General features: G+C 40.3%; 1 protein-coding gene across 2 annotated transcripts in view; it reads right to left on the reverse strand.

The window, feature by feature from the left end:
* Positions 1 to 10,051, reverse strand: part of LOC104941936 (matrix metalloproteinase-16) — a 58,470-nt gene extending 48,419 nt beyond the window's left edge. For both annotated transcript variants that reach the window (XM_010767106.1, XM_010767105.1), the window contains exon 1: positions 9,563 to 10,051. In XM_010767106.1, coding sequence (XP_010765408.1) covers positions 9,563 to 9,688 — 126 coding nt within the window. In that variant the 5' untranslated portion in view covers positions 9,689 to 10,051. The remainder of the gene's footprint in view (positions 1 to 9,562) is intronic.
* Positions 10,052 to 10,487: the final 436 nt, after the last annotated feature.

Here is a 10,487-nt window from a genome sequence, read left to right on the forward strand (position 1 = left end):
CACCACCCCTCCCCCCATACTCTCTCTCTGTACATGGATAACAAGGGATCGTGTAAGCACAAGGTTGTGTTTCAATAGATTTGCAATTTGTAGTAGTTGTAATATTAATTATACAAAATGGTAACCATGCTTAAACAAAAAGAAGTCTTTCATCTCATAATACTTTGGTTAAAAAAAGAGTGGCCTGCTTTAATGAGGTTAAACTTCTCCACAAATCAAGGCTCTCTTGAAGTGGAAAGATAAGGAGTCCACTAGCGTGCCCCGATGAAGGCTAAAATGCATTAGCGCCTATTTTTGGGTTCTCCACACTTGATTTCACTCGCCTTTGAAGTACATTTCTCTCTTGCTCCTGATGGTGGAAAAACCCGGCTTCACCTAACTTCTTCACACACAGTGCTTTTCATTTTTTACCTTTGCTACACTAAGAGAAAAACAAGTTGTGGTTTCAAATCCTGGCTGCCCTAATAGGATACTTTTAACTGTATATAATATATAACATGCAATATGCTGGTTCTCTGAGGCTCTTATCCAGCTATATAAGACCAATGAGGTACAGAACAGTCTCCAACAACTACACAATCACACTATAAAAGTAATCTCAGGTGAAATCCATATAGTTCCCACCCACAGACATAACACATGAGGAAATGGAGGGCAGAGAGGTGGAGTGACTCAGAAGCCAGATGCCTCACACGAGCACTGAACTGAGGTGAACTTGGAGCGCTCGTGTCCCCGGAGCACCTCTCAACCACCTGACGAGCAGAAGGAGGGCCAATTAGTCGATGGGTGCCATCAAAAGGCCAACCTGCGAGGGGATGGGATCACTCTATTATGAATGAGATGTGCCTCAGGAAACACGGTTGGCATGGGAACGTGCTGATGGCGTGTGGTGGCTGGCTGTTGATGTTTGCCAGCGATCAGCTGATATTAGCTCCGTCCCCTCAGGTTACAGGGACGCCATGCGACTTACATGTGCATTAATAATGTTTCATTAAATATATTAATTATATTAATTATTATTAAATAATGTTAATAATTCAGTTAGACTTTTGACAGTGAAGACACTTGGCATGGCATAAATAAAAAATAAATAATAATAAAAATACATTTTATAAAATGATGCTTGTGATTAGAGTGTTTTTCTAAGTGACGCTAAAACCATTTTTTAGAAAGTAGGATTTGTTTCAAAGCCTGGGCTACTCAGAGAAGGTTTATAGGTAGAATGGGTCAAAGGAGATGAACTGTTCCTCGTTAGAAAGCAGTTTTACTCAGTTTGAGTACACACTGTTCCTTCATGTTAATAACAGTTATATATGTACGGTAATACACCCACATCAGGGTATACAGGAATCCTGAAGTCAAATTTAATACCTTTTAAGACCTTTTTTAAGACCCTTTCCATACATTTTAAGACCTCATCGCAACTTTGAGTTCTAACCGGTTACATTGGCGACACACTTTACCTCACATTTACTATATTGATTGTAAGATAGCATAACTAAACAGAGTGCAGACAGACTACTGAAGCCTCCTCTCCACATGAACTTCAACCTCTCTGTGAAGGTCAGGTTTAATGCAGTATGCTGCTTTGTTGCTTCTGTACTCTGTGCTCTTTCATTCCAGTAAAACTCCTCAGAAACCATTAGAAACCAGTATTTGACCAATAAACAAAACAATTGACAAAACTTTGAACTATGAAATATATTAAACTTTGGTGAGCTTCAGCGGGGTAATGCCAAGGAGCTCCCTCACAAATACCCAGGGGTTAAATTGGGAAAGCCCCGGCACATAGGACGATGCTCTGACGTCATCACCCTCGCACATTTGCCATATGTTTACAAAAAACGATATATATGTTAAGACTTTTCTCGTTCTTAATATAGACTATATTTAGGGTCGATATGTGTTGACTTTACTTTAAAATAGCGGATCTCTGTGACCGGATATAGTTTGGCTTAGTGAACGTGTGTCTCTTCCTTGGAGGACACACACCGCTGCAGTGCAGACTGTGTCAGCGACGTGCAGTCAGGGGATGCACGGATTGGCCATCGGGAGAGTCGGGACTTAAACGCCGCGGCTTTCTGGCTAGCACTTAGCATGTGGGACCGGACAGCTTGGATCCCCATCGACAGACACCCAATAATGCTGTTTTTTTATCTAATCCTCTAATATATTCTTCATAATTAGAGAATCCGTCTGTCAAACCGAGAATGGTAACCCCCACACACCAGGATAATATTTCAAAAATAATTTAGCAGGACATGTTGAGCCATTTGCCACTTTCACAAACACAGTGTGACAGGTTTAGGGTTCTGGCTGCAGGCGGCTAAGTGTCAATACGTTCCTGTGCTGTGGCTGACTTCCTGTCAGTACTTGCCTCAGAGCCTTTTGCTCTTCAGTCCACTCATCTAATCAGTGAAGGATTTACACCCAGGAATGCTGAGTGAATACAATTAGCTCCCTGCTGAGGCAGAAAATCAGCGGGAGAAAATAACCTTGCCCCGAGTCTTTTTTCATACTGCAAGTTAGGTCTACCAATTATTAAAAAGTTGAGAAAGTTGAAGAAGAAATCTGATTTTGGCTTCATTGTGTGAAAAGTAAAAAGGGCTGCACGGCTGGGAGAAATGACTAATTGCGTCTGATATTGCGATATTGGAGGAATTTATTTTGTTTTTGCATAATAATTCTCATTATTGTGGAAAAATATATGAGTTTTTTTAAAAGATCTGTACCAAACAAATATGTTTCTGTATAGTCAATTTCCATGCAAGAATATCTCTTCAGCTTTAACAAATATTGTTCCTGCAATTTCAATATTGCACCACTCGATATAAAGATTTCAATAGAATATCAACTAATGTCCGTCCCTGATAAGTAGGTCCATTGTTAGTGGTAAGAAAGCAGACAATAGAGAAGAATCCACTGTAAACTCACACTCATTTCCCAACTTTATCTTTAATTGAATTCCTTATTGTTACATTTCTTAGTATTTAGCAAAGCAAAGAAGAGGCATTACAACATCCAGTGGGTGTGCAATACATCTCCGTACTCTAAATATGTGGGCGATGGGTAACATTGGTCCTGTGTGTCCAGTATCAGTCGGTGGTGACCCTGCACAGGTGACTCGTGGGAACATGATCTCCACCTCCAGGGAAAGCCTGCCGCCGCTGACCACCCTGAATTATTCAAGAGTTACATGCTGAACCGCTGGCGAATGTGCCAGGGTCGTCAAGGCAACCGCAGCCTTTCCTGCCCACACCAGTAACCACAAACCCACACACATAATTTAACTGCTGTGCGACTGTAAAGTTTGCATTTACTCAACATGACTTTTAATGATAGAAAAACTCTCATGACCCCACAGTGCAATGTGATTATAGCAGGGGGTGAACGGGGCCTTGCTTCATATTTAGCCCTTTCACACACACGGGAAAAAATACTTCATGCACACCATGTTCACCATCCTCGTGGCACCATTAGGACAAATGTCACAAAAATGTCACGCTATAAATGTCAGGGTCTGATCATACATACTGATCAGAACAGAGCCTGTTCTACTGGATATTCTTGGGTTATTCCAAGGCATTCAGATGTCTAGATCATGATATCTGACACCAGCTGATGTCTCATAAACTCACTTTGTAGACATTTCTCAATCCTACAAGACAGAATCTCCATATGGCTTTTTGTTCATTTTTTGATGAACTGTAATAACCTGCTGCTAAAAGATTATATCACTGCAGTGCGCACAGAAACAGATTGCAACCGTTTCTCACAAATTGATGCTGTGTAAGAAATACGAACACAAATTCACACACAACCGTCCCCCAAGTGTTTCTGTCAACAGCTTAATTGACAGCCTTACATGCGATGCCCCATTGGCACCATCTAATGTTGCAGTTGTCAGTCACATTAAAGATTTAGCAGCTCAGTAAGCTGTGACCAGAGATACATCTCAGACAGAGACGCTTTGTTGACAATACAGCGAGTAAGATTGGGAACAACAAATAACAATAACAAGTGAGGAAAACCAAGTGTGTTTCAGCGTCTGTGTGTGTGTGACTATGAATCATTTAGGTCAGTGCAGGTGTTGTGTATTCTCTGGAATTGGGTAACAGACTGACACAGACACCCCGGTGGCTCTGAAATCTGCTCTCTTAACAAAGCCAAATGACGTCAAGAATGCCATGTGTGTGTGTGCCTGTTTGTGTACTTGCCATCCATATGATTGCTCAGTGAGAAACGAGGGCAAAGCACACAAGTACACTCAAAAGTACGCCTGCATGCACTCACACAGAGAAGGTAAGCTTGTTCTGTATGTAGGAGGAAAGTATGGCTGAATAGAAACCACAGCAACAATTTAAAAAGTGTTTTGTTAAACATAAGGATAAAAACATGTGAGAAACAAAGGACAAAGACTATATTTTCATGCTAAATGTTTTTAATATGGGACTATATTGAATAGTTGTGTTAACGTGGTTAATAAAACAACCATGGCACAAGAAAGTAAAGAAACTAAAATACTGCCACGCTATTTTTAGAAATGCAGGAAGAAAAAAAAAACACATGCCAGTGAAGTAAATATGAGGTGTGAATATGAGCATATGAGTTGTATTCAGTTATATTTAAACCTCAGTTTAGTCCAGCACACACATCATACACACACCGTACACACCAGTTGCTTTCCATTATTTAGATGCCACTCTGAGGCTGAGCATGCCGACTGGAAACATGAGCAGTGACAGGAATGAAGCTCTATCCCCCCTCCCCCGACCCTTCACAAAGTGACAACAGCGCTAATTAGTTTGCATTGGACTGAGCTTTGCTTAGCATTAGCCAAGTGCTGAAAACTGCAATAGTCCTTTCAATGTCAGTGGTATAATGAGACTAATATTTTTGCAATAGTGATGTGAAAATTTGGGCTTAAATTGACAATATGAGAATAATTTGAAAGGTAATATAGTAACGATTTGTATACAGTTATTTATAATGGATATTTTCCATAAATGTGATTTAAATAACAACCACACAAATTCTGCCATTGTTTTATATTTCGTAATCTCAAGTACTTGTTTCAAATCGGTTTCATGTGATCTGTCTGAAAGTTAATAACAGAGGAATGTTGGATTGCGACCAAAATCTAATCCATTTGGTTTTGTTTTACTGTCTACCAGATTTCATAGGAATCCGATCATGGACTGTGGAGATACTTCGCTGACAGAGAGACAAACAGAGGGAACAGATCAAATCCTTGATGGAGTTATTACAACTGACAGTCGGCGAAGTCTAGCCAAAACAGCTTTTATTAATTCATTCCTTCATCTGAGACAGGATGTGTTAACAGATGGGAGCACACTGGAACAACTTTGCGCTCTCTTTCTTGTACAGCAGATTATCTTTGACTCGGCAACTTGGCTTTATCTCTGGTGAGTGTAGTGGCATGGTTAAAATACTTAATGTAACACTTAATGTAACACCTGATGTGAAATATTAAGTCCAACCCATGTGATGCTCATGAGGCTTTGGCACTTGTTCATGCTTTTGTGTTCCCAGAGAAGCTACTGTGGTGAGAAAAACCGTCCATGAGTCAAGATATGACAACTCCCAACATCCTTAAAGGAGGGGACATTATTGAGTGGTTCAGGAATGAGTCCTAACACCTGGAAAATGAGTTAGCATTTACCCACATCTGGTTCCCTCATCTCTAACCAACATGTTTGGTTAAAGCCTGACATAAGGTCTGTGGTGACACACGCTTAAAGCCGGCCCGGCTAAAATAACTGGATGGCCTACCTGCCTGTCAGCCTTCCATCTGTGCACAAACTTATCTCGTGCCCTCATTGGTCATGTGCGCGTTTGCGTGTGTTGGAGGAGGGGCTCTGTAAGGAAGTGGCAGATTTTTTCCGGCTGTGTATTTTCAAATTCTAGCGCACTTGAGCTGGTTTCTCCAAAATTACTTACCCCACCTTTAAGACATTTCCATGTTTAGTCCTACGACATGAAATATGTCAGGAAATGCGTTATAAAGCTGAACATTAGCTGCCTGTAGCTCAGAAACAGTGACGGGCAGCTATGCAATCGTGATGTCGTTTACAGCCCAACATAAGCTTTTTAGTTTTGGCGATCGCATTTACGCTTCAAAATCATAAAAATTGTCAAATTTCTGTTTGTCGTGGGAGCCTTTGCGATGCTAAATGACGGGTTGGCCTCCATTGTACCACTATTGAGCACAGAAATAGGTGTGACTGATACAATCCAGTGTTTCCCCTACCATTGTACCAAAACAAAAAATTATATATATATTTTTGTATATATAGCACCAAATTGCAACTAATCTATATCTACTGTCACTTTTCACATTGAACATGTGCTCTTTTATTAAATAAACTAAACGCTTTCATTTTAAGTTGGGAGTTTAGTGTTTTTGACCCTAAGAAACACTGATGCATTAATCAATAACAATAATCCACAGCTCCTCTCTCTGCTCCAGAGGATTTAAAGAATATATATCCCAATGCCNCCGCTGAGACAGCACCCCCCCAAAGCAGGAAACCTAGGGGAAACACTGCAATCACAATTTTATGTAGCCAGAAATGTTTTGACACACATGGAAAGACAAAGTTGAAAATCTTCTAGTTGGCAAAATGATTAAAATGAACATGTTGGTGCCTGCACGTAACGCTTTCTGGTATTATCAATCCATTTAAAGAAGCAGCACAGGGGTAAGAGTTTCAGCAGCGCATTGGCCTCTTAACCTGGTGAATATGATGTTGTATCTTGAACTGAAAGCCTTGAATAACCAATTTAGACAAACTGAGAGGATAGTTAAACACAGCTGAGCAGGATGTGTGTCTGTGGCAATGAGCGGAGGCAAATCTGATGCAATATTAAGTGAAATTTCATCCTAACTGTGTGACAGTGTCAAACACAGACAGGGAAAAGAGATTAAAAAATCCAATCTGTCTTTTAATGAATGTGTTATGTAAAAGCTAATGATAAAAATAACCCATGATAGCTTGACTGCTTACAAAGCCCTCCTACTGTATGTTGCCTCGCAGAGAAATATTAAAACATGACTTCATATAAAACCAATAAGGATTGAAACAGAAAATAAAACTCACAAGGAGATAAATGAAATGAAGTCGCGCCTGTGCCATTGTTAACGACATTGAATAATTTGCAGAGAAAATTACTTCTTGAGGGAAGACAATCGGATAAACAAAAGCTGAAGAGCTTTCGGGGAAATATTTCAGCATAAGCACAGACTGTAGTGTTAGACTGAAGTGAGGTGTTACAAGTGAGTATTCATTATTGTTTTATCACCCGGTGACAGGCTGTACTTTCTGTAAAAAGTCATCCAAAGCAAAGAAAATTGGAAGAAATTAGAAAATTGGCAATAGACTCAGCCATGAAGTCAAATCCAGGAAGTCAGCACTACAGCCATTTGGAAAAGCCATACCAAATGGCTCCAATGAAACAAGTTTAACACTGCCCTCCACACTCTTTACAAGCCCGAAACGCTTTAAAACATCACAGACCCACAGAGGGACATTAGTCACCCGGTTACTGCCTTTATAATGCTGTCTAACAGAGCATAATACTGCTGGATTGGGCTTTTGAAGCCAGAACAAAACTATTTACAGAGCACTCACAGTAAGACAAATGTTAGACTATAGCTTTATCCTGCTTCAACTACCCTTTAGGGTCAAATAAAGTTGTATTTTGAATTACATTGTTTCCAATGCATAGCCCACTGAGTGTGTATTCTCATCTAATCAACAGTTACACACAGATACAATTGGCATCTTGAAATATCCTATTGTACTACTAACTGGGAAGCTTCCTGCCACACATACCAGTATGTCAGGAAGCTCTAAACACAGTGATCGCAGATATAATACTGTAACCACATATATTCATGCTTTCTGTTGGCAGGACACATGCCAGGCATAGCAGGAGACTGCCATATCTAAAACTTATCTGATAATGCTTTACTCTTGCAAATGCAGAAATGACTGTTATTCTTACATTTATTCAAAAAGACAACTTATTCTTAAAAGCAACAGTTTTTGGTTTTCTTATGTTTTTATTCTTAGGGCTAAGCGCAGACTTAAAAGTCAAAGGTCTTGCATTTTATAGTTTTCTCTTGCCACAGGCTTAGTTTTGTGAAATACAAGTAACAAATATAAAATAGGAAGGGTGCCTGGTTTACAGTACATTCACATGAAATGATGACAAAGAAAAGCTCTGAAAAGAAAGGGCAAGAAGCAAAGGCTGTGGGAGGATAATAACATGCAAGTCAACGCAGAGGACGTGGGAGAAGGGAATGTGAAGCCAAGTAAGAAACCTGAAACAAATTATGAAATACTGTATGATGATTATAACAATACTAGCTGTAATCGCTTGAAAATAATAGGTTTTGACATCTGATGGGCGGAGAGTTAAGGTTATTTTGGTCATTTTATCGGACAATGGTGAACTAACTCCTGTCTGTCATGTGAGCTTGGACATTTTAACTGAATAATAATCTGTAGCATCTGGACTAAATCGGCTCCCTGCCTCTCCAATGGGAACAGTGTGGCATGCCAAGCTTGCAAATCATGTGGATATGTGAATGCAGGACTTGATGACTTTCAGTAGACATGCCAGGATGTTCTGTGTGGTGTCTCTGTGAGCAGCCAAGTGTGAGAGACAGCGAGGGGTTGCGGTGTCACACTTTATGATAGCCGTAGCTTTGGCTAAACAGAGGTGAATTGATCCGGAAACAGAAAAGGACGTAAAGAAGACAGATGTACCCTCGATAAAACCCAATGTTCTCTCTTGAAGAAAAGCTTCTGCAGAATCTTGATGGACAAAACAATAAACACTGATTCTGCTTCAGGATGATTGAGTGTTAAAGTTAATTGCTGTAGCCTGAAGGCTTTTAACAATCCATTATGAGATGAGAATAAAAGCGCTCTTTGTAAAGAAACCTCTCAGTCAGTTAACATCTCCTCTAGCTGCCTGCATTGTTGACTGCGAACACATAAGATCTCTTTCAACAGAACTAGACCAAGAGCATGTGTTGCCTTTGTTTATAATGGTACAAGTTCAAATACATATATTAAAGTTTAAGGAGAGCTAACTTTATCAGAGACTAAACTAGTCTATATATTTTCTTTTGGAGACTTTCTCTATTCTTTTGTAATATAATCCAATTCCATTACTTCTTACTTTGGTACCGACATCGTTTGAAAGGTTAGCCCACTTTGGGAAAATGAACAAGTTATAACGGGGCATACATTAGGTTAGTGATACATATTTGAACTGATAGAGCATACATTTCATTCAGAGAAAATGCAAAAGTGAAAAAAGGACATGATGGAAGTACCATGCAGCTGGGCTCCTCACAAAGAGCCTGTTGTTGAAACATCAACACAGACTAAACATGGGCAATAATGTGCTTCAAATGCTTTATAATTCTAAATTAAAACAACACAAAAACACACTTATTGGATAAAGAGCTCATGTCCTGTTCCTATATGCAAATGGTATGTGAAAACATAACGGTCCCTGCTCTTACCTCTACACTGAACGGCTGCTCCTCTCCGTTCACGGCACATAAAATCCACAGCAACAACTGCAAGCATAACGTCCCCATACAGCAGCTATTAAGACATCTCCTATTGCGGAATGCCAATAAAACCATAGTGAACCCCGCTGTTATTGTCTCTGTTCAGTTGTATTTACAGTCGATACAAAGAAACGGACACCGGGGATAAATCCTACACGTTTAGCAGCAACATTGCTGATGCCTCGCTGTCTCTGTTGCGGTGCAGGAAGCGGAGGAGAAGAGGGGGAAAGGGGAGATTCGTCGACCGTTCGCGCCGCTGCTTTCTCCGCTGGTTCAGGAGGAGGTTATTCCCGGGGAAAAGTCTCGCAGTTAACGCCTGTCAGCTAAGTCCCGGTGTTGCAGTCCCCGGGTCTTTCCTCCTGTCCTCCTTCCGTTGTTCCAAGCGGACGCGTCCAGCCCGTTTTCTGCACCGCGCGGCATAGCTGCCCGTTTTCAATCGTGTTTCCCACCGAATGCGCATGTGCGTACTGGCACGAGCGCCCCCATCCCACTCCTCAGCCAATCTCTATGAAAACAGTCCAGTCACAGCACTGACCGATAGTGTTTCAAATGTCTTCACTAGCAAATTTCAGTACATTATCATTAGTTCATGCAATTACACTTTTCCAACAACAAATTGTAGAACTTAAAGGGGTTAACTCATCTGAAACAAATGCACCATCACCAACAATGGTTTGTCTTTTTTGAAGGGAAAATCTGCTTTTTTCCCATTGTTCTGAGTTTGAATATTTATGATTAATTTCACTATTGGACGTTACTTCAGATAAAAGCATCAGCTTATAGTCACATTTACCAAATTTGAGAAAAGCTTTACCCGTCTTACTTTGGGTATATTTATGATTTTAATATTGGGGTAACTGCAGAAAGGAAGGTC

The sequence above is a fragment of the Notothenia coriiceps genome, unplaced genomic scaffold (assembly GCF_000735185.1).
Source record: "Notothenia coriiceps isolate Sejong01 unplaced genomic scaffold, NC01 NC01_scaffold00004068, whole genome shotgun sequence".
Lineage (NCBI taxonomy): Eukaryota > Metazoa > Chordata > Actinopteri > Perciformes > Nototheniidae > Notothenia > Notothenia coriiceps.